The sequence below is a fragment of the Macaca nemestrina genome, chromosome 16 (assembly GCF_043159975.1).
Source record: "Macaca nemestrina isolate mMacNem1 chromosome 16, mMacNem.hap1, whole genome shotgun sequence".
Lineage (NCBI taxonomy): Eukaryota > Metazoa > Chordata > Mammalia > Primates > Cercopithecidae > Macaca > Macaca nemestrina.
The window spans coordinates 10,933,436-10,958,587 of NC_092140.1; the positions used below are offsets into that span (position 1 = coordinate 10,933,436).

A 25,152-nucleotide genomic window follows, 5' to 3' on the forward strand; every position below is an offset into this window, starting at 1 on the left:
AATAATCCAAATGAGTCCATTTGTTACAGAAAGCCTGTATTTAGTCTGACTGAAATTACCAATAAGCTCTTTCTCCTTAGGAAGTACTCCACTGGATTGCTAACCAAGACTCTGTAATATCTTTAGAGATCCCTCACTAAACCACACGGAAAACGGAGTCTATTCCAGCCAGTAACCTACACAAAAACGAAGCCATCAGCAACCACAAGATGTACTGCAAATAGCTAATAAATACTCATCCAGCAACTCCTTAAAACTCAAAACCTACTTAACCCGGCTTCCTCAGCAAGAAGTGAAAACACAATGTTACAGTATTACCAAATTAATATCTTGCCATTCATGGAGTGAATCTTCCGCATCTTTCTCAGCTTCCTGTGGCTCACCATCCACGTCCTCCCTCTCAGGGTTGTCCCTCAGGAGGCTCTCGGGCTCAGCAGGGGCTTCTTCCTCCCTAGTTCCTATCAGTTCCTCTTCGCCTTGTTCTGAGGGAGGTTTGGACGTTTCATGCAATTCTGCTTGAAGTTCCTCATCACTAATCACACTTTGCACTTCAATGAAACTTCCTGTACCAAAATTAAAAGGTCACTTCATCTACAACCAAAACATTAAAATGATCCTGCAATCATCAAGAGCTTTCTGGAGGAAACTGAAAAATGCTACACCCTAAAAAGGAAAGATAAGACTATAACAGAATACATGTAATAGTAGCATTATTATTAAATAAGTGTAATCACAAATGCCTGTAACTTCAAGCCTTTTCAATTAGGTAAACTGGCATTGTCTTTGAAAGTAGAAAACTCTCTTAAGATGTGTATTTGCTTTATATAAATATGTTCTAAGTTAACTGACATTGTTTTAAAAATTCAAAAAGGAGAATTATCAAAGTATATAAATAATCAAGGAAGTTGCTCAATGTTTTTATGCTATTCACACAGCACAGAATAAAGCTGTGACTTAGAAATAGTTCTTTCTCTTCCACTTCCCTTCTCTCCTCTCTTACTATCTTTCCTTCTCCTTAAAATATATTTATTGGTTCCCTTCCTTCCCTGCAGGTGGAGAGGGCTGGCAAGGCCTGTCCAGTTGGGTTTAAGGAGACAATTGGAACAGAAGAGGGGGGGGTCTCAGGACCTGGGTGCTGGCACCAAGGACATAGCTGAAGCAAAGAGGACAGCAGGGCCAAGGAGGAGGCCAGTGGGAAGGGGAGAGGGTTACATATCAAGGGAGAATAAGCAGATGTAAATATATTGAGGATAAGGGGAGCAATGTTTCTCATTGTTAGGGATACTACAAAGAAGCAGGAGGCTAGACTGAACCCCATGGAATTGCAGATATCAGTATAAACTCATGCATTTTAGTACAGATAGATATAAAAATAAATACAGATGTGTGTGTGCATGTATATGTATACATAAATATACTTCCTGGCTCTGTTGCTGAAAGGGCCTGAGACAGTTACACCTCAGGATCCATAAGCACACTCACATCCAGCTTGCGGTGTCTAAACCCCATGCTCCACCGAAAGGAACAAGAGCTCCCTGGTGAAATGGCTGGTTCCAGGACTAGGGCAGAGTAAGTACAAGATATGCCTGAAACAGCTTGGCCAGAAAGTAAGGAAAAGCTCAAAATATAATGAAAAAACTGCTAAAAGCCATTTGAAGGAGTCCCCACTGGCCAAAGCTGTGACAATTTGAGCAACAAAGTAAATTATGACAGTATTGGATTATAACTCACTGAATAAAATAGGAATACAGGAGTCTACACTGATTAAAAATAATTTTAAAAAATGGGGAGAAGAAAAAGATCTTCCTCATAGGAGGATGTCAAGTAATAATATGTAAGGAATGACGGAGTTAGAAAACCATCATTTGGCAACCAACGTAGTAACAAATTATTCCGGTAAACATCAATGGATGCTAACAAGTGGATGAAAGTTTGTTCAGGAACAGCATATTTATATAGCTCCAAAAATTCCTTTCCCACAAAATACTTATTAATTACAAAAGGGAAATAGTAACTTTTGAATGAAGAAAACTAGCAGATACCAGGAACAAACTGTGTGTGTGTGTATGTGTGTTTGTGTGTGTGTGTGTGGTTGACTCTCATTATTCAAAGCGGCTATCATCTATGAAGTCTCTGTGAACACTCCATTAGCCAATACTGAGTCATTGCCCCTAAACAGATATATGTGCATATTCACACATACACATATATAACATATATATGAACATATTTCATAGATACTATCTTAAATCCTAAAAAACCGCCATCTTAGTAGATTCATTTTATAAATAAGAAACAAAGTTCAAGAAGCAAATTAGTGACCTGCCTGAGGCTGCCACACTAACAGGTGGCACAATAGCGATTCAAATCTGGTCCAACTGGCCTGGGGCCGGAGCTTCTTGCTCTCTCTCCATTGCATAATCCCCTACTGTCCCCACCCTCTGGTCATCTCAGAGCACGGGAACAAGGCAGAGTGTCACCTTGCTTAACCTCAGCAGAGCACAGTGTAGCAACTCAAGCTTTTCCCCAGCTCTGCAAATGTCCACAAATGACCACAAAGACATTGCAGTGAGTACTGATTTTGGAGTTACAAATAAATTTTAGTGAGCAGGCAATTTTGCAAATATGGAATATATGAATAATGAGAATCAACAGTATACATATGTATACAGATTTGGAGATATGTGATATACATATAGAGGGCCACAGAGAGACCAAGAGAAATTATAAGCTAATGTGGTATCATGCTAGCCACTGAGGTACTGGATGAAGGAACCGGTATTTTATAATATTCTTCCAACTTTTTAAAGTTCATAATTATTTCAAAATAAAAAGTTTTTAAAAACTAGAGGGAAACTCAACTTTACCTTCCCCAACTAGGGCATGTCATGCCTTTAAAAATGATAACAAAAAGCAGAGCAACATGGAAGGTCAAGATTCATGACCAGCTGTGTGTCCCTGGGAAAGTCATTTCACCTTTCTTTCTGCATCTCTTGTTCCTTATCTGTAAAAAGTAAAAACAGGACTACACAAAAGGATCTCTCAGTTCCTACAGAGGTGAAATCCTACCATTCCAAATTTCTACAAAAGCACAGACACGTACCATCAGATTCACTTTCTTCTGAGTCAATTTCCATTGGTTCCGCGGCCTTCGGAATGGAAATCAAATCCTGGCCTGCAGATTCAGTGGTCTGCTGTTCTTGGATGGTGTCCAGAAAATTCTCATGCTCTTTAGTATTAAATGACACCACATTTTCTACATTACCTACTGCCTCTGAAGGGACACTTACTATGCTACTCGTTTCTTGCAAACTGACAGGGCCAATGAGTTCAGAAGCAGAATTTGGTTTACATTTTGTTTCATCATCACTTGAAAGAACATAGGAATCGAATTTACTCTCATATGGGCAAAGTTCTTTCTGTTGCTCAAGCACTTCAGCATGTGTTTCATTCTTTGACACAGAATTTGTACAAGTTGGAGGTGCCGGTGTCAGTTCCCTTCCACTCGGGAGTCCAAGTGCGTCACTATGTCTAACCACTGCACTCTCCAGAGGCAGTCGATCTTTTCTGTCCTTAACCATAGACTCATCACTTATTGGAAAGGCTTCAGTCCCCACGTGAACAAGTGACATTTGTTCTTTTGGAACTGAGTCTGTGGGCTCTCTCCCCTCATTAGTGCTGGCTACATGCTCCTCTGCAGAGTTGGCACTGGATGACACGAGTGTTGCGGTAAACGGCATTCCTTTTCCATCTCTCACTTTAAGTCCTTCGTTACTGTTCTCGGTGGAGCTGTTTATATGCATTTCTTCTGCTCCTGGCCCTCCCATCTGCACATCACCTCCAGCACACACTTTCACATCTTCGTCATCATCAAGAGCTCTCTGAATAGCTGAAAGAGTCCGGGGTGATATGGAGCCTTCGTCTACAGCAGCAGGTGCATTCCTCTCATGGGACTGCCTTCGATTCTCACTGTCCAGCTCCTCTTCTGAGCTACTTCCCATCAGGGCAGTTTGCATGGCTAGTAAAGTTCTTGGAGAAGGAGGGGTAGCATCAGGCTCTTTCTCCGTCTTCAGTTTTTCACATGGAGATGGCTTCACGTCAAAAGACATGCTGTGCATTTTGCTGGAAGAAGGAAGAGACTCTGAATCCACTTCTGCAACTGTCTTAGCTTGAATACCTTAAGAAGAATTAAAACACTTCTCACCATGCAGTTTTACAGTGTGACAATACACTTCTAGCAAGATGAGTAAGAGAACACTGGTTCTCATAAATAAGTATATACATTTTCATTTAATCAGCAACTAGAAGTTAATTCATTAGCTAATTTTAAAGTGGTTTGGCACTATAGTAGTTAATCCATTAATAGCAGTATACGGTTATTACATAAATAGAATTTCATTAATATTATCCAGGAGTGCTAGTTTATAGAATTCAGAGTGATGATATATCTTGGATTTCTAATATAAATATATAAATGATGGTGCCTGATACCTTTTATCAAGATGTAATGTGAAGTGTCTTCAGAGACCACTCTCCTTGACTCTACCTCCTTCAGAAAGCCCCCTTCATCTTCATACTGCCTTCGGATGTGTCCTGAATGTTGCTGATTCATTTCCTTTTGGACATGTTCTATGTGCTGGTTCAGATAGTTTTTTTTAAGCAAGCCTTTGAGTTGGTACTGTGAAAAGTCATTGGACTCCTAAAAGCAAAATAAACAAACAAAAGTACTGTTTTATATTAAATGCAGATAATAGTACCATATTTCCACCCTTTCCCCAACAGGGAACAAAGAACAATTGGCTTTTTTCATTGATGGTCGTTTCATATTATAAAAGTTGAATAACAAGAAAAACTACAACTTCCTTTTAAAAAAATAATCTTCAAAAGAGTTGGGCAAAAAAAATCATGAATACTATGGCTGGGAGCGGTGGCTCATGCCTGTAATTCCAGCACTTTGGGAGACCGAGGCAGGTGGATCACTTGAGGTCAGGAGTTCGAGAATAGCCTGGCCAACATGGTAAAACCCTGTCTCTACTAAAAATACAAAAGTTAGCCGGGTGTAGTGGCAGGCGCCTGTCATCCCAGCTACTCCAAAGACTGAGGCAGGAGAATCGCTTGAACCCGGGAGGCAGAGGTTACAGTAAGCGAAGATCGCGCCATTGCACTCCAGCCTGGGGGACAAGAGCGAGACTTCCTCTCAAAGAAAAAATAAAAATAAAAAAACATGAATACAGTTTATGATTTAATCATTATTCAGTAAATAGGTATTGGGCATGTAATGCATAGCAGTCACTATGACATTTGATTATGGCTTAACAATCTTCTAGAATGCAGGTAAATATGCAAGTGAAGTGCCCAGCACAACCTAATCCCATAAAAGACACAATAAATCATAGTAATCACAGTTATTAATAGTAATACTTAACATTATAAGGCATTTCCCATGGAGGACATTTTTCTAAGTGCTTTTACATATAATATATAATACCTCATTTTATTCTCACAATTATCCTATGAAACAGATATCACCTCCATTTTATAAATGAAGAAATCAGGACTTAAATAGGTTAGGTAACCTCCCTAGAGTCACAGGGCTAATAAGGGGTAGATCTGGGATCAAAAGCATGTCGATTTACAATAATTGAATCTATTAATATAGTAGACAACCCCGTCATCCTTGGGGTATGTTCCAAGACCCCCAGAGGATGCCTGAAACTGCAGAACCAAACCTGATTGTCATCAATCAGAACATGTTTCTCTTCATGTGTTCCACCTGAAAATTTAATGGATTTTCCATCTTAACTGAGCACTTATCACACACTGAGGTCATGACTGTTGCAGTTTATGGTACGACAGCAAAACTAGCACCAATTTCTTTTTTCCTTCTTCACAATTTCACAGCTAGAAAAGTCATTTTTATGCAGATCTTAGCAACCTCAGCCAGCATACGATTTTTTTCTTTCCTTATTAATTCAAGAACTTTCACCTTTTCATTTAAACAAGGCACTTTACAGCTTCTCTTTGGCATATTCAAATTGCCAGCATCATACTCTTGCACTGCTGTGCCATTATTAAGTCAAGTAAGAGTGACTTGAGGAGAAGCACTGCAATATCGCGACAGTCAATCTGATTACCATGACAGCTACTCAGTGATTAACAGGAAGGAAGCGTCTACAGTACGGAGACGCTAGACAAAGGGAGGATTCACGTTCCAGGCAAGATGGAGCAGGAAGGTGTGAGATTTCATCACGCTACTCAGAATGGTGTGCAACTTAAAACTTATGAATTGTTTATCTCTGAAATTTTCCATTTAATATTTTCAGACCACAGTTTACCACAGGTCACTGCAAACTGTAGAAATCAAAACCCTGAGTAAGATGGAACTATGGTATTATGATTATTACTACTGCTACTATTATCTACCATCACTACTGTTACCAATATTACATTTGCACGACGTAGAGATGATACAAAGGCCCAACGTGGATGACTTAGAACATCTCTATCAAAATTACAGATCCAATAAGCTGCTACTCCACACCACCCTACAGTCCACCACTTCCCGAGACTTCGTGGTTGCAGAAAGAAAATACAGAACAGTAAATCACTAGGGACTGTCTCTCTTTCTCCCATTTCTTCCTATTATTGTTTACACAACCAAAATTATACTTCCTCAGCTGCCACCTTTCACACTCAAGAAATAAAATGTCTGACTGAGCCTGGATTTTTTTCCTGAAATAAAAATCAATTTACTTCTGTCCTTGTATATCCAAAGACCCAAGAATGTCACCTCTGTGCACCTTAGTGTCTGCTACTGCACACTCTTTGTGGAAAAAACAGGGAGTGATGAGAAAAGAAGTTTACCCTTCCTTTTTCGTATTTCTGCTACGAATTTAAGCAATATTCAAAAATTGTAGAAAATAAAAAACACTCCATCTACGCACTAAGGTCGATGACGCTGCAAAATTTCTATTCTGTCCTACAGTGGGTGAAAGGAGAACTATGGTAGAAGTAACAGGTAGTAGCAATAGAAAGAGAAAAAGAACTCACTCACTGGCAACTAAGACAGAGAGTCATCAATAGTAGCATGAATTAAGTATCAATGGTAGCATGATCAGGAGACATATTTGCTAGCACCCAACCACACACCACCTCCACTCTAGCTTTCTGGGCCTGCCGAGCTACAAGGTGTTCCAAGGTGAAGAAGCCCCATTCCCACTGTCCAGGAAGAGGAGGAGGGAATGCGGAGAGCCAATGGCATTTCTAGGGATGCAGCAGAGGAAGATACATCTGGAATTTCAATTTAGAACTTATTTTTCCATTGTGATTAGATTCTATATAACTATTAGTTTTTATAGACAATGTATATTATAGGCTACAATAACTTTTATGAACTAACCTAAGAAATGAGTCAGTAAGCATCCACTGGACACATACCATGTGAAAAAGACTGAGCTAGGCACTGAAAATACAGAGGTGGGCAAGATAAGCATGTTTTGGAGCTAAGAACTATAAAGTGACAGTACGGGGTGATGTGAGAACAAAGACCAGGAGAAGTCTTGGGTCAAAAGTCAAGAAAGACTCCTTAGAGTAAATGTCTAAAGGCTCAAACGTATAAATAAACAATGCTTCTTAGAATCTCGGAGATACAGAAATGCTGTTTACAGTTAACTGAGTTACCATATAAGTATTGCTTATCAATTTTCTCTTCTTTCTAATAAAAAGTTTTGCTGAAGTTCTTAATTCTAAGCATGAATGTACTGTTGTATGTTTTACCTCTGGCATTGCTTCAAATAATGTTCTTCTGCGCTTGGTGAACTCTTTCATATCAGTCAAGATTTCATGCTTTACTTCAGGGGGCAGGCTGCTGAAGTCCTCAGACTCAATATCTATCGCTTGAGGATTATGAAAGAACTCTTCCTGTAAAGAGAAAAACACAGCACCATGAAATTTACATTGCGTACACTTAGTTCTACTCACCATTAGGGATATGTATTATGTTTATATAATAAACACAGTTCTACATAATCAACACTTGGCTAAACACAGTTGCATATAATCTGTGACAGGCAATAAAGTGAGTAGGCAAATTAGGGAATGTAGCCATTCACTCTTTAATTCATTCAAAAGAAAAAATACTCAGCAGGTACCTCTAAGGCACCAGGCACGGTTCGAGGTACTAAGGTACTGTGAGATCGGATAAGGTGCCAGATAAGGTCCCTGCCCTTAGGAGTAGAGGAGGGCAGACAATAAATAAATAAATCAATGAACAAGATAATGGTAAGAAAATAAAGCATATTTATCTGATATGAGAGTGATTACATGAAAAGAAAACAGAAAAAAAAGATTCATTTGACAGATAAAGAAGACCCCACTAAAAAGAGGATGTGTGAGCAGGGACTTGAAAGATATCAAAGAGCCTAAGGACAGAGCATTTCAGGCTGAGAGAATAGAAAATGCAAGAACCCAAGACAGAATGAGACTTAAGAATTCAAGCAATATATATAATTCCTGTAATTAAATTAGTTTTATTTTGCTTATAACATAAAAAATGAAATTAAAAGTAAGAAATTCACAGGAGACATGGAAAAGCGTAAAACTTTTCTCAATTGTAACTCATTACCAAAAGTACTTTAAAATCCTTCATTAGTAAAAAAGATAAGCTAATACAACCTGCTGTCCTGCATGTCTGTATGTTACATGTGTACGTACTAACCAGCAAACGCGTAGGACAGAACTGTCACTGAGCTCAGCGTTTCCTGTGCCTTCCCTCACTAATGCTCCCATCACCCCTAGCAGGAAGGCACTGATATCAATTTCGTTTTACAAAAAAAAAAAATAAAGCCTTGGAGAATTTAATCTGTGTAAGATCACACAGCTAGTGAACAGTGGAGCCTGGATTGAAACGCAGGTCTTTCTGACCTCGAGGCCCATGGTCTTAACTAAGATTGCTCTCACTAGCTGCATTAATAGCACAGCACCTCCACAACCTGAAGGATCTCGAGGTTTTCGCTCAGAAGTCTTCTACCTGATATGACAAAACAATATGAACAAACAAGAAACAGTGAATTTGGGAATCAAAAAGATGCTATCTGTGACACTAACAAACTTGAAAAAATGTTTATGAAAAAAATACATACATAAGGTATAATCTCAATTTGTAAAAAATGCTATTCATGAAAATGTGTGTGGGACATTCTTCTTGTCTAACTCTCTGCCCCTTTCATAGGGGCTGACCTTAGTAACTAGCTTCTGAGGAACAGGATGTGGTGGGAAGGATGCTGCACAACTTTCAAAGCTAGGTCAGAAAGGCAACAGGGCCTCTGCTTGGAACGTTGGGATGCCCACCCTCAGAACACAGTCACCACGCTGGGAGAAAGCCCAGGCACCCTCAGAACACAGTCACCATGCTGGGAGAAAGCCCAGGCCACATGGAGAGGCCACAAGTAGGGCTCTGGTGCCAGCCGCACGGAAGTCTGGCTGACAGCCAGCATCAACCACCACCCATGGCAGCAAGGAAGCCTTGTTAGTCACTCCAGCCCCAGCTACAGACTGGCTGCATCTACGCAAGAGACCCCAGAGATAACTGCCTGGCTGAGCTCGTCAACCCCTGGAACCCAGACAGGTGATGAAAACAAAAGATGTTTTAACCACTAAGTTACACAGCAACAGATAACTAGAACGTACACACATATGTGTACACATATATATGTACATATGTACATTTGATACATGTATACAAATATACACACGGGTATTCAATTATATGGGGCAGGCGAAGAATGGATGAAAATATATCAAAATGTTACTACAAGTTATTTACGAATGATATGTTTTCTATATTTTTTATGTAAGCACATATTACTATTGGTTGGTTGGTTGGTTGTAAAAGAAAAATGGCTTATTTTGAATACACAGATGTGCATAATGGCAAATTCCATATATATACACATGTATAGGTGAGTGTGTATTTATATACATACATGTACACATATATATGCACAATCAGAAAGGCATCTGTCTTTACTTTTCATCAGGAACTTTCATAGTTTCATATACCTCACTAATACTCATTTTCATGTCATTCATTTCAAATAACAGAATACATTCTGAATTCAAAAATCATCTAAATACCTGTAATGCTTGTTTTTGATTCATTCTTTCTTGCCATTCTTTTTCATCTTCCTCTTCTGAACTGAAAGTCAAACACACTTTTACGGTATCTATGATTTTTAATGACTGCTTACAAAGATACTCGTACACAAGGTGCTGCTCATTATAGGAGCTACAATGGTGAATAAAACAGCAAGATCTGTGCCACTACTGGTCTCATGGTCTGGTGGGGGGCACATGTAAGTAAGCAATTAGAGTGGGATCTAATAACTTCCACCACAAGGGAAGGGCAGGTCACTAGAGATGCAATAGGGATTCACCTCACCCAATTTAGGAGGAGTCACAAAAGCTTTCCAGGATCCCCGACAATTACACTGGTGGGAGTTAGCCATGAGTTAACTGAGGAGTCTAGTTGTAGGGAGTGGGAAGGTTCGTGGAGAAAAGTGTTCCAGGCAAAAGAACTAAGTTTTATAACCATATAGAAACAAGGAAAAGAAAGCCTGCTTGTGGATGATGTGAAGAGAGGAAGGGATAAGACTGGAAAATGTAATTAAGGAGTTAAAGTTTTATCCTAAAGAAATGAGAAGCTAAGCTGAGTGTGGTGGCTCACGCCTGTAATCCCAGCATTTTGGGAGGCTGAGGCAGGTGGATCACTTGAGGTCAGGAATTTGAGACCAGCCCAGACAACATGGTGAAACCTCATCTCTACTAAAAATATAAAAAATTTTCCAGGTGTGGTGGCAGGTGCTTGTAATCCCAGCTACTCCAGAGGCTGAGGCAGGAGAATCACTTAAACCCCGGGAGGTGGGGGTTGCCGTGAGCTGAGATTGTGCCACTGCACTCCAGTCTGGGCAACAGAGACTCCATCTCAAAAAAAAAGAAAAGATAGGAAAAGAAAAGAGAAGCTAGAAAGTGTTTTAAGTAAGGAAATGACAATATCAGATTTGGATTTTAAACAGACTATAACACAAAACAGAGATTGGGCTTGGTGGGTGGAGTTATTACAAAAAGGGTAAGAAAAATACAAAGACAGAAAGAAGTTTAAAAACGAATAATGTAACCTGGAGAAAAAAGGACAGTGGGAGCAATGGAGACAAATAGAACTGCGCTGATTCAAAAGCTAAGTTGTCTCTTGGGAACTCCTGGGAAAGGAAGAGGTGGAGAGAAGGACAGGGGACAAAGGCAAACTGTCGAGTTTCTCGTTCTCCACCTTCACTTCCATCACAGAAGCTACCAACCATTAAGAGAGAGAGAGAGAGGAAGTGGAGTCCACAGAGAGGCTAAGCAGAAAGGGCCACAGAGATGCCAGGGGAGTGGGGCAGTGCAGCATGGTTTTTAGGGCGGAGAAGTCGAGTACACTGAGAAGTTCAAAGCATCTGCTAGATGTAGCAACAAGAATGTCATGGGTTGTGGTATTTTAGCATCATGGTGAGAGAGACCATATTGGATTGAAAAGCAGCTAGAAAGAGCATGTGTAAGCAAAGTGAAAGGAAAACTAAAATTCATGCCTTGGAGAATTTTAAATCCAAAGCCCTGGCAGATTCTTTAGAATGAAGAGGAATAAGAATCATGAATCACCAAAACACAAAGAATAGTAAATAAAAACTTTAGTCTTTGAAAAATATTCTGAAAGGTACAGATCGTGCCTATTTCAGATGCATTAAGAAATTTTCACATGCCTTATCATGTAGATAACACATCAAGGTTTAAATGTGTCCGAATGTAGCAATGACTAAAATAATATTCTTAAAGAGTTAAACATTTACCTGTGTTTTTCTTCCTCTTGTAAAGGAGGCAAAACATACATATCGTTTTCTCTTCGAACCTGCGTAAGACTGGGTAGTGCTTCATCTCTGGAAAGTATACAAATCTTTAAACAGATTATATGAAATAGTATTTTGAGTTGATAATACTCCCCCACTGATTACACAGACCCTGCTCAGGATGGTGAACAGGGACCTGACCTGGCTGCCCTCGGGCCACTGCTGTGGAAAATAAATGCAGTCGAGAGAAAGGAAGGAACCGTGGCGGGGCTGCTCACCCAGAGCCAAGAAGAGCATAATCAAAGTAAAAAGTGTACATGACACAACACAACAGCTGTTTTTTCTCATTAGCAAAGTTGATTCTCACAGAATGGAGAATTGCCACAACTCCAAATTACCAGGTCAAATGGCAGCCTACTTGTCTCATTTCATTCTCTATTTTCTGTTGAAAGTTAAAATTACACAGGGAAAGAGTGTCACAGGAATTCAAGACAAAAATCACTTTTTTAAAACTTCATCTCTAACATGACTGTAATTTTCCTCTTGCCTTTTGCTTTTAAAGGCAGTTTTGATGGCTTGTCTCTTCAAAAACGTTTTCAGAAGCTTCTCTGTCGTTTTCCTGGAGTCACTGGACGCTAAGTCCTTTCTCTGCCTTCTCTTCGCCTATGAGAAGAAAGGATGTAAGATCTCACTTCAGGATATTAGACCACTAGAAACATTTCTGTGATTTATTTCCCATAGAATTTGGTTTGTCTGAGTTTTCAGACTACGGTTGCTTTAGCATTTCCTCCTAATTGCCATATAAACGAATATCTTCAGCTTGCTGCTACATAAAGGACACCCAGAGTTTCTATCTATTACTTAATGGGCTACTATACAATATATTTGGGAAACTATTAATTTACTTTCTGTTTCTTTTAAATGTCCTTTAATATGCCCAAGAAGTGGAAAGCTTAAATGCTTCCCAAAAGGAATTATTTATTTATTCGATAAAATGTCACAGTGACACCAAAAACAATTTCTAATATTGCTTTTTATAAACATGCATTACTTACATGTAATTCTGCCCTTCAATATTCAAGATTATATATCACAAGAAATTCTAAAATGTATAGAAATATCTTGTAAGAAATGTTCAAGTCGTGACAAATGGATAGTCCCTGTGCTTATAGTTAAATTTCAGATAAAAATAACCAAGATATTCTCTTTTCCTTTCTAATCCTTCCACAAAGTACCTGACTTACAGTATGCCTTGGGTAACTGAAAACTGCAACATTCAAGTCTAGACACTGTTACTGAGGCAACAAACATCCCCCAGCATTTATAAAGCCTTACTTTTATCCTATATCCTCACTTAATTAGAGAGTATCTGTCTGGTATGATTACAAAGTCATCATTCCATTACTTTGGCATTTTCAACAAATTAAAGTCATATATCCAAATGGGTGCTGTCATTTGGACTGTTTAAACATTATTTTATGTCATTTTTTTAGAGATGGGGTCTCCCTGTGTTGCCCAGGCTGGACTTGGGCTCAAGCAATCCTCCTGCGTCCAGCTTTCCAAAAACATTTTTTAAAACTACTTCCAGAACAATAAAGCTGCAACTCATTCTCATTCTTCTATATCATGGTCAATTTCCTTCCTAGATAATCCACTTTAGTCACCACTTGGCACCACATAACATTGCTTACTGCTAAAATCCAATTCCCCTCAAGAGAAGGCTTGCTATCACGGAGGATACTTGATCTCAGATTCAGGGAGGCACTTCCCAAAGAGGGTTTCCACAGTGTTCTGAGCGATGGCCGCATCCTTGAAATAAATATAGAACACCTAACAAGATCCTCTCAAGGGAAAACTCTCAACGGCAAGGTTTTTAGTGGTTAGTTTTATTTTATTTAAAAGTTAAATTTTATCATTGTACCCACAATGAACTCTCATAAAACTTTTTAAAATGAAAATTAATTGTTCAAGATAAAAAAGTAGATGTAATTAAATTAAATATATGTCAAAATAAGTCTGTCTCTAAAATTCTAAAGAGAAAACAGAAATTTTATGTGAACTTTTCTAAGAATGCAGAAAGAAAAAAATTATTTGACACTTACCGAAAACTAGATGACACTTACCAAAGTCTGTTTCTTCAATAGTGGAGCGTCTCCATCAAACACAAAAACAGGACGAATTCGAAAAAATAAGAGTTTGCAGAGCCGATGAAACAAAGTGAGAAGATGAGCATTTTCTATTGAGTTCCCGTGGTGATCCCGGACTCCTTTAAGTGCTTGGTTTAACCAAATGCTAATATCTGGGAGAATTGTTAATGGAAAAATCTCTGGAATTTTTCTCTTCATCCTCACAACTTCAATTTCCTAATAACTGATATTATCCAAATGTTGAACACTAAATACTTATCACTATTCATTTAAAATTGAAAAACATTTAGCTCTCATGGGATCTACCTAAAGTCAGTTAACTTTAGTTAAGCTCTTGTTACCCTTATTCACATACTGCATTTTAAAATTATACAAAGACAGACACATCCTTTTAAGAAGTCTCGTTGCAAAGAATCGCTTCTTTAAAAAAGACAAGTGATTGCTAAAGAATTTTCATGAATTAGCACAAATTTTCTGGAGGACGATTTGACAATTCATAGTGAAAAAAACTTTAAAACTTTGCAGTCGATTTTACCACTTCCAGACATTGATCCTCAAAAATCATCATAGATATATAATGAGAGTTATTTATAGAATGCTTGTTAATAATAATGAAAATATAACAATCAGTTTAAAAGTTTTCCAGCAGGTCTTTTTATAAAACTAATTATGGGCCAGGCGCAGTGGCTCACACCTGTAATCCCAGCACTTTGGGAGGCCAAGGTGGGCGGATCACGAGGTCAACAGATCAAGACCATCTGGCCAACATGGTGAAACCCTGTCTCTACTAAAAATACAAAAATTAGCCGGGCGTGGTGGCACGCACCTGTAATCCCAGCTACTCAGGAGGCTGAGGCAGGAGAATCGCTTGAACCCAGGAGGCAGAGGTTGCAGTGAGCCAAGATCGCGCCACTGCACTCCAGCCTGGGTGACAATGGGAGACTCCATCTCAAAAAAAAAAAAAAAAACCAGAAAGAAACCTGAACTGATACTAATTTTTGCAGGTAAATTTCTAACACAGGGAAAGAACATTGAAGGAATCCCATCAAGTTATTTCTGTTTTTATTATGTGGCAGCAATTTTTCTATGCACTGGCATATCCAATGCACTGAACAAAACACAGTATTGGCCCTATGGAGTTTATAATCTAGCAGGGAAAAAACCAAGCCTTTGTGCTCCATGGCTTGCCCAGGCAATTTGTGCACTGCACTTGCTTTCACAGGGACTCTTATACACAATCAAAATCTGCTATTAAATAAGTTGAGCAGTTTAGTATTGAAATGAATGTACATTGCCTAACTTTTACTAACATAAAAAAAAATGTAGGCTCATCAACAATTAACTTACAAAACACTATGTAACAAAACACCTAGTGGAAAGCAAGCTAATGCTATGCTTATTTCCATAATATTTAGCAATACCATGGGCCAGGTATATCCAAGACCCTAGGGATATGCACCAAACAATTCAGCCATGAACAAAACAGAGACGGTCCCTATCTCCAGGAAGCCAGTGCAGCAGGACAAAAGCAATGGCAGGAGATGATACAGCCACCAGGAAGTTTCTAGAACGTGATTTAAGGATTAACTTTGATGAACATGTGAAGAACAGATTATTAGGAAACCAGTTCTAAAATGAGTTAAAATAGCCCAAGTTAATGCAGAGAGTAGTGGTGGAGACTATGAGAAGAGGTCGGATAAAAGACACATCTCAGAAGTAGAACTTGGTGTTGATGTACAACTATCTTGTATTAGATCGATGTTTCTGCTTGTTACAAGTATAGTCTGGAAAAGCCATAGAGCTCCCTATTGCACAGGATTAAATTAGTTTCTACTTGGCCCACTACTTTAAACTTTAACTTAAGTGAGGAAATCTAGTTTCAGATCAGTGACTCTCACCCCTGCTATCCATTAGAATAGGATATGAAGCTTCTGAAACATATGGATTATTAAACCCCATGGGCCTAAAATTTTAAATCATAGATACGGAGGTAGGTCTTCTTTTATTTTTTATTTTTCAATTAACTACAGGTAGTGCCAACACTCAGCTAGGGTTGAGAATTTTGTCTTGAATTCTTAGAGATGAAATATGTAAAATTAGATTATCTGAAAATATTCACATAAATTATTAACAAGAAATATGAAAAATGAGACAATCTGAAAATATTTGTATAATTTGACTTGTCTAATTTCAGTAAGTTTATAAACTCAAAATTAAATTCCTGCAGGCAGAAAAGTTAAAATCTGCAGCAAAGCCAAAAATCACTTTAGGTATAAGACCCAAAGACCAATAACATTTTAATACAAAAAATAAGTTTCTTTAGTTCTTTAGTTAGGTGACTTAAAATGTAATTAATCCCCATTACTATACATAGCCTAAAGAGAATGTAATAACTTGCTAATACATTTAAATGCATCTTAGAAACATTAAAATCTGTAAGAGACAAAAGTTTAACTGTTAATTCTGCATTATTTGACACAGACATTTAGACTGTATAAATAAGACACTAAGCTATATAGATGGTTTAAAGACCAAACAATTTATTATAGGGATACAAGAGTAAATTATGAAACTAGTATAATCATGGGTAAGTTTGTCATTAACAAACAACACAATAAAATCTAAATAATTTCAGGTGTCTGAATTCCCGTGAAAACGAAACAAAGCAAAATCAATTGTAGAACAAGTAATCAGATATTCTCCTTTGACATAAATGAGGTTATTATAAATATATGAGGTTGTCATTATGACTAGAATGTCTTTCACAGTCCTCTTTAAGAGACAGGCATGAACACTGCTCACTGCAGCCTTGACTTCCTGGGCCCAAGCAATCTTCCTGCCTCAGCCGTCCGTGTAGCTGGGACCACAGGTGCAGGTCACCACGTCCAGCTAATTTTTTGACTGCGTGTAGAGACAGGGGTTCACAATGTTGCCCAGGCTTGTCTTGAACCCCTGGGCTCAAATGATCCTCCTGCCTTGACCTCCCAAAGTGCTGGGATGACAGGCGTGAGCCACTGAGCCTGGCCGCAGTCCTCTTTAGTAAGTCTTCACAAGGGCTGCTACATAAAATGATCTAAATCTTTGCTGAAGTGTTAAGGGTTCTTGGCACTGAAAACTAACCTTTACCCTTTATTTCTGAGAAAATCTTTAGACTGCAATGATATAGAAGAACCGCTTGAGGGCAGCAACAGCGCATGTGCTCTAAAAAAAAAAAAACCCTTTGGCTTTCCCCAATTCAAAGTACCCTGTATAAAAACTTTTAAGCCAAAAATCAATTACAGATGTAGTCAAAGATTATCCATTTCCAAAAAATGATGACAATCTCATTATATTTTAAAACTTATCAATGTCGTTTTATTTATAAGTTGTGCTCCTACTGAAGAATTAGGGCTCCGCAGTCACGGACTTCTTTGCTGAACGCCCACACACTCTTGCACTCCATTTCCGGTCCCAATCCCCTCGCAATCATTTACAGGACTCTTTCCGCAAGCCCACGAGCCCCTAGACTCATAGATCCCCATTCAGGAAATTGGTGTAAGGTATCACCAGATTCTGAGCCAGAATAGACACTCAAAAAAAAAAAAAAAAAAAAAAAAGACTACGTAACAAAGAAAAAGATCAAAATTTCAAAAATAGTATCACGTTTTGCTAATGCAAAAAGAATTTAATTCCAATGACAAACGAAACCAGCCAAACATGTACAAAAACAACAGTCCTTAAAAAGTCAATTTTAAAAAAAAATGGTAAAACACCTGTCCACACTACCCTTCCTCTAAGAAACATAAATGGGGCAAGACTCAAGCAAAACTAATGGTCGAAATCTACTCTTCTCTCCATACTGACCTCCTGGACGGGATAGTAACTTTAAGATTTACTGTATTACTCGCGCTAAACTTCTCTCATTTAGGTAATTTATTTATTCCTCATTCCAATCCTGTGTGTAGATACTATCACCACCTCCACTTTGCAGATGAGAGAATTAAAGCAGAAAGGAACATAAAGCACTGCCACAAAGAGACAAACCAGGATGCACAGGCCGCTAAGACTGCAAAGCTGGGGAAAGCAGACTGGGCGGCCCTCCTCATCACCCGATTCCGCACTCAACCTACCACGGATCAAAAATATTTGCGGTGGAAAAAAATAAATAAATAAAACATACCAATAAAAACTACAAAAATTTTAAAAATACAGTATAACAACTATTTACAGATCACTTACATTGCATTCGGTATTACAAGTAATCTAGAAGCGATTTAAAAGATTAAGGGAGGCAGTGCATAGTTTATATGCAAATACCACGCCATTATATAAGGGACTTGAAGGAACTTGAACATCGCGGTATGGGGACGGGGGGCTGGAACCAAAGCCCCGGGGATACCGAGGTACGACTGTACTTAGAAACCCTAGTGACAGAGATTCTATAGCGACCCCGACCCCGACCCAAGACCGTCATCCTGCAGATGCTACTCTGTGCCCAAGGCAGAGCCCCGCGAGGAATCCAGCCCCGAATCCCTGCACCCCAAGTCCCAACGCGGCGTTAAGGATACCAACAGCCAGGATCTTCCCTTCCAGTGCCTCGGGGCTGACCTGACGCCCAGAGCACTCCAGCAGCTTCCAGAGCCCCTGGACCCCCATGAGGCGGCTGAGTCCTCAGAGCGGACCCAACAACTTCTACTCTAATTCTTCTACGACGGGCTATACCGCCGCCTAGGACCCTGGGAGGAAGCCCTCCCTGCTCCTACACAGGAAAGATGGCAAATAATACAGAAGCCACGATTTTCCAGGGCGGGGGAAAGCACTAACGGGAGCGCATTACAGGGGAGAGACACCGGCTGCAACACGTCCCAGCTGCTGTCACCGCCTCCCGGAAGAAAGGTCCAGAGAATGGCCGTTGGTGGGGAGGGGCAGGGCGTCGCTTCGCCAGCGCTTAGGCCCAAACGTCTGCGCCTCTAATGGAAGACCGGGGTGACAGGGCCACGCAGGCGACGGAAACAGCCAGAAGATGTCTCTGCGACACCGTTCGCCTTTGCTGGTGGGTCCGCAAACCCACGAAAAATGGACCCGCTCAGTTTCCGTCTAATACGACGCGCAGGGCGGAAGTCCCGCCTCCGTACCGACGTATATTTTCTGCGCTTGCAGCACTCCGGAAGTGAGAGGTTTAGCGCCAGTGTTGATTTCTTGGTGAGTTGGTACCGCCACGCTGGCATTCTGAAATCGTTAAGCATTAAAACAGTGTGCAAAAGCACCTTGTTGGTTGGGCAACGGGTTTTTGTTTTTTGTTTTTGTGGTCTCACGCTGTCGCCCATACTGGAGTGCAGCGTCGCATTCTTAGCTCACTGCAGCTTGGAACTCCTGCTGCCCTAGCTCAAGCGATTCTCCCATCTCAGCCTCTCAAGTAGCTGGGACCGCAGGCGCGCACCACTATGCTGGGCGAATTATTTTTGTAGAAACGAGATCTCCCTGTGTTGCCCAGGCTGTGAGGTGACGATTTTCTACGCGCTTTTTTAGTATCGGTTTCTCACCTTTGCGCCGCCAGTTGTGAAGACACTTAACACTAAATGTTGTTTTACACGTGAAGAGACAACCGAAAGGTGGATGCCTTCTTGGTTTTGTACTATTTATTTGTATGCTAGCACGTAGTAACCAAAGAGTAATAAAATTTAAAGCCTGTGAAAATGTTGGGGTCCCAACATTACTGAACAAAAGGAAAAAGTCAAGCTGGGAACTGCTCAGGGCAAAACCTGCCTCCCATTCTAGTCAGACATTCCTCTGCTAACTGAGATAGACGCATATTCTGATTCCCTCCCTCATCTACCTGTGACCTGGAAGCCCTTCGTGCTTCCGAGTTGTCCCCACCTTTCTGGAAGGAACCAGTGTACTTACATATATTGATTGATGTCTCCTGCCTCCCTAAAATGTATAAAACCAAGCTGTGCCCCAACCACCTTGGGCACCTGTCATCTGGACTTCCTGAGGCTGTGTCACAGGTGTGCTTCCTTAACATTGGCAAAATAAACTTTCTAAATTAATTGAGACCTGTCTCAAATTTTGGGGGTTCACAAGCCTTAATCCTTGACATATAGTTTAGTTTTCTTCGGCATCTAAAATTTATAATGCCACGACTTGTAGATCAGAAATGACTAGAAATCAATTAACAGAGTAACCCCAGGAAAGGCCACAGCTCTGGAACCCTCAGGCCAAGATTCAAATCCCCCGATCATGCCTCCCTATGGTCTTACTAAAGTCACAATTTTCCAGAATTTGTATCCCCATCAGCAAGCAGGGCATAAAACCAACCTTGCAGACTTCAGGTAAGGATTCAAGGTGTTACATGCAATGCACTTAGCACTAGTAACTACTCAGTAAATGACAGTGTTAGCATCCATATTTGTTCAAATTTGAACTAAATTTAAACTCAGTGAAAAGGCTGATTTAAGGGAGCGGGCAATTTTTTTTAAGACTTCTTTATAACAGAAGTATATGGGAAATTGATTATTTATTTATTTATTTATTTTAATTTTTTTGACAGGGTCTCACTCTGTCGCCCAGGATGGAGTGCAGTAGTGCGATCTCAGCTTACTGCAACTTCCACCTCTCTGGCTCAAGTGATGCCCCTGCCTCAGCCTCCCAAGTAGCTGAGATTACAGGCCCCCACCACCACGCCCTGATTTTTTTTTTTTTTTTGAGACAGGGTCTTGCTTTGTTGCCCAAACTGGTCTCAAACTCCTGGTCTCAAACAATCCTCCTGCCTCAGTCTCCCAAAGTGCTGGAGTTACAGACATGAGCCGCCGTGCTCTGTGGAGAAATCCATTTTTAACAAAACTATTTCTATGCCCAACAAGATGGTTCCCAGTGGCCATGTTTGGTTGACCTAGTCACAACTAATTTTCTACAGGAATAATCCTGACAAAGTGTTTTTTGCATTTCCTCCATATGTAAAGTAATCCCCAGAAACCGTTCCCAGTTGTTATTTTACTGAGAGTAATATAATTGCCTATTCAGTATTTGTCTCTTCCCCATGGTAGACTGTAAACTTAGTGAAACGAAGAACGATTTTGTTGACTGTTACATCCCCCACTCCTGGCACTTAGCAGTTCTGTAAATATTGCCTAAATGACCTCCTAAGCCTCTAGTCTAAAGCTCTCCAGTGCACCTTGCAGTCTGTTGGAAGAATCTGCTTGGAGGTTAGGCTGATAATTCATTCAGATCTCATCTGAGACATACGTTGCATTGTGTTATGGTCTGAATTGTGTCCTCCAAAATTCATTTGTTGAAGCCTGAGTACCTCAGAATGTGACTGTCTGAACACATGGCATTTAAAAATGATTAAATTGAAATGAGGCCATTAGGATAGGCCCTAAATCCAATCTGACTGGTGTCGTTGTAGGAAGAGGAAATTGGTCCACATGGAGAGACTCCAGGGATGACAGGCACAGAGGAAAGGCCATGTGAGGACACAGTGAGAAGGCGGCCCTCTCCAGGTGAAGGAGACAGGCCTCAGAAGAAACCAAACCTGCCTGGTCCTGGACTTCTAGTTTCCAGAACCGTGAGAAAATAAATTTCTGTTGTTGAAGCCACCCTGTCTGTGGTGTTTTGTTATGGTAGCCCTGAGAAACTAAGACACTGTGATCCTAGGCAAGTTTCTTCACCAATGAAAGCCTCAGTTTCTGCCAGCAAAACGGGAATGCCGCCAACATCTTGTTGTTGTTGTTGTTGTTGTTGTTGAGCTATTTAAGAATTGACCTGATAATGGTGTCTCATTTAGTTGAGTGAATCGCTGGTACAGGAGGGGTGGGAGTGTTATGGGTAAAGTTGAGATGCAGAATGTGATGGATCCTAGAGGAGCTGCCTGAGCCCCTCCAGTCTGGGAGAAGACAAGTTGGGAAGTATTGTAGCTGCTGCACCAACTTGGCCTAATGATACCACACAATTCTTTAACAATAATGGTAGGAGGGAAAGGAACTGCGCAGAATTTGATCTAAATAAACTTTTATTTTTTTTCTGCCCATGAGCTGGGTAAAAACAAATAGCCAACATAGGTATTTGAGTATTGTAAGTACTTTTAAAACCAAAGCAAAGGCTGGGCACGGTGGCTCATGCCTGTAATCCCAGCAATTTGTGAGGCCGAGGCAGGCAGATTACTTGAGGCCGGGAGCTCAAGACCAGCCTGGTCAACATGGTGAAACCCGGTCTCTACTAAAAATACAAAAATTAACCAGGCATGGTGGTGCATGCCTGTAATCCCAGCTATTCAGGAGGCTGAGGCAGGAGAACCACTTGAACCCGGGAGGCAGAGGCTGCAGAGAGCACCACTGCACTCCAGCCTTGGCAACAAAGCAAGACTCCATCTTCTTTTGAAGAAACAGCAACTAAGGGGGTACATATTAGATTTTAAAGGAATTAGCTCCTTAAGATGCTGTCTAAAGGGCTCTCTCTAAAGACTCTGAATAGTAAAATTCACATCTTTTGGAATGATAATAGCAAACTCTTAAATAGCACTTCCTATCGACAAAGCACTGTTCTAAACACTACATGTATTAGCTTATTCTTCAAAATCATTTATAAAGTAGATACTATTACCCCCACTTTACTAATGAGGAAGTAGGCACAGAAAAATAATTAACTTGCCTATATCACTACAAGTGATACAGCTTGTTAAGTGCAGAGCCAGTATTTGAATGTTCATTGTATCTATGGGGATTCCTCAGAGCTGACCAACAAATCAAATATGATGGGAATTTTACTAATCTTCTAAGACAAGTATGCAGTAACTCTTGCTTACAGCTTCTGCGGGAAAAATAATCTCACTAAACTCAAACCTCATTGTGCTCCTAATAACTGGAAAGCCAAACTTAGAACACATCAAGACTTTTATAAAAACTGATTATGGTCAATAGTTTGAATAACTCATCCTCTTTTTCTAGGTGTCACCCTATCCTTTAATTTCTTATTTTATTTTGCATTTTTCTCCTTTCCTCTTGGTTCTTCCTACCTACCTCTTCTCTGAAATATTCAGTTGAACTGTATGAAATTGCTGATATTCAACCATTTTTGATCTACAAAGATGACAACTTCATTTGCTTCAAACATAAGAATCAAATTGTCTATTTCCTATTAAATTAGAAATCTAAAATTATAGTCATAATGCATATTGTTTCATTAATAATAAAAGACACAAGATGGTTTCTTATGATGTACCAGTTGAGCAGAACTGACAAATTATCATGTACTTCAAAGACATAATGGTACTTTCTACCTAAAACAAAGGTTTAAAATCATTCATACAATTAAAAGTAGAAAACAAAACTTTATTTGATGAAAACTTTTTAAAAGTTCCAGTATGAAGTAACAAAATCAACAACCTACAAATCTCTTTCGGTTCTTTGCATTTCAAGCAAAATATTCTCTTCAGAAAAATGACCATTTCATAATATATATCCCCTTCTGTAGGCTAGGCATGTATGAGTGAACAAATGGATATAAAATTCAAGAAAAAATGAAAATATTTTAAAAATAAAAATCTGAACCTTTTCCTTGAGGTGTATTGCGATATGGTTACCAACATATTCAGCACCTTGTAATCACCAAGTTACTGATTTGAGTCCTGGAACAAGACCCTAAAATTAAAGAACAAGAGATCCTAGTCATTTGTGAGTCACAGATTGGCAGCAGAAGAAAAACTGACAGCAGCTAGAGGAGCTCAAAGACATGAAATTCACACTTCTGAAATATTTAATACTCACTTCAAACAGCTAATTGTCTATATGGTTTTTAAAAAAGGAAACAGCTCAGAGTCTGGAATATGGGTAGTTGTCCTCTGAGTGACTTGGGCATTTCTTATGCATCTTCAGTACTGTTATCAACATACGACTCCATATTGAAAGAGCAATCAAATATCAGGAGATCTCATGTCACAGATAACCCTGGGCATAGAAACTTAAGGTGCCAATTGTTCTTTTACTTTATCCCTAAGGCAAACGTCATCTAGACTTACAAAAGTCTTTCAAGACCTAAGGTTCTTGTCAATATTTGATTATTACAAACCATTCAAGAAAGTCAAAAAATCGGAATCAATGCACTAAGTCATCCATTTGCACCAAAAGAAAGGATCAGTTTCTTGAGTCTTTTCTCTTTTGCCTCTTAGTCAGAATCCTAAGAACATAACCAGGAAACAAATGAGGCAAGCAAGATCCTGCTATAAATCAAAGAACTACTAGACTCATGAAATAATTTTAAACGCGTGTTAACCATGAGTGAAAACTAGAAATTGATGGCCCCAATTTCTTTAAGGGCAGATGGTACTTTACATCTTGGTCTTGAGAATAAAACTATCTGTAACAAATATCTAGAGATTCGAGTCATTAAAAAAGTCACTTCATGCTTAAGTATTTCAAATCTTGATGCTATTAAGTGAATTTGTGTTTGACTTATTTAGACAACAGTTGTAATTTTATTGAATTTTGTGAAATTTTCTGTCCAGATTATTTATATACTCTTAACTTGAAAGGACAATAATCTGTGCTTATCTGCTTATATATCTGAAATCACCCATCATAATCATGTACAAGCTTAGTATCTGGAGAACTACAAGTTTATTTTTTATACCACAAGATCTGCTCCTATTTAATGTAGGCTTACTAAAATCTTCTACTGTCTTTATACAGTCCTCTGTATAGCAGTTTCATATATAATGCCAGCTGTTCAGTACCAAGCACAGTCAATCATTCCCATCGTAATCACTGTAACCCTGGTAACCACTGTTCCTTCTCTCATGGATACTAGACATCTTTTTCCATGCCGACTCCTGATGGAAACTAGCACTGAAAGACCGGCCCAGACGCCCATGCTGCTTCTTGGAAATATTGTCTTCACTCTCAGATTTGGAAATTCCCTGGGCATGTGTTGGAGGTTGTGATTCTTGTCTAATAGTTCCAAATGGAAAGTTCCAAAGGCCAAATCTTTGCCAGTTAAGTCTCTGGAATGCTATGATGCAATGCAAATTTCCCCCAACCTGAGAAGAAAAAAAAGTTGGGTGAAGAAAATAAAGGGAAATTAATTGTACTAATTTGTCCCTATGAACTCCCTTGTTTCTTTTTTACTTCACCTGCCTCAAAATGGTACTTTCCTTC

General features: G+C 39.5%; 2 protein-coding genes and 1 long non-coding RNA gene across 11 annotated transcripts in view; 1 reads left to right on the forward strand and 2 right to left on the reverse strand.

Moving 5' to 3' along the window:
- The window catches only part of LOC105485352 (ERCC excision repair 5, endonuclease), a 28,451-nt gene extending 9,403 nt beyond the window's left edge, over positions 1–19,048 (reverse strand). The window contains exons 1-9 of the mRNA XM_071081067.1: positions 18,571–19,048; positions 14,000–14,175; positions 12,424–12,539; positions 11,880–11,966; positions 10,135–10,195; positions 7,777–7,920; positions 4,492–4,699; positions 3,104–4,177; positions 319–563 (exon numbers count right to left, since the gene is read on the reverse strand). Coding sequence (XP_070937168.1) covers positions 319–563; positions 3,104–4,177; positions 4,492–4,699; positions 7,777–7,920; positions 10,135–10,195; positions 11,880–11,966; positions 12,424–12,539; positions 14,000–14,175; positions 18,571–18,658 — 2,199 coding nt within the window. The 5' untranslated portion in view covers positions 18,659–19,048. The remainder of the gene's footprint in view (positions 1–318; positions 564–3,103; positions 4,178–4,491; positions 4,700–7,776; positions 7,921–10,134; positions 10,196–11,879; positions 11,967–12,423; positions 12,540–13,999; positions 14,176–18,570) is intronic.
- Positions 19,049–19,073: 25 nt separating this feature from the next.
- On the forward strand, positions 19,074–23,984 carry LOC139359051 (uncharacterized). Its single transcript, XR_011614613.1, has 2 exons — positions 19,074–19,204; positions 21,411–23,984. It is a non-coding gene; the product is annotated as an uncharacterized lncRNA (long non-coding RNA).
- The window catches only part of LOC105485356 (basic, immunoglobulin-like variable motif containing), a 40,508-nt gene continuing 38,666 nt past the window's right edge, over positions 23,311–25,152 (reverse strand). For all 9 annotated transcript variants that reach the window (XM_011747639.2, XM_011747635.3, XM_071081068.1 and 6 more), the window contains one exon: positions 23,311–25,034. In XM_011747639.2, the coding sequence (XP_011745941.1) occupies positions 24,741–25,034 (294 nt within the window). In that variant the 3' untranslated portion in view covers positions 23,311–24,740. The remainder of the gene's footprint in view (positions 25,035–25,152) is intronic.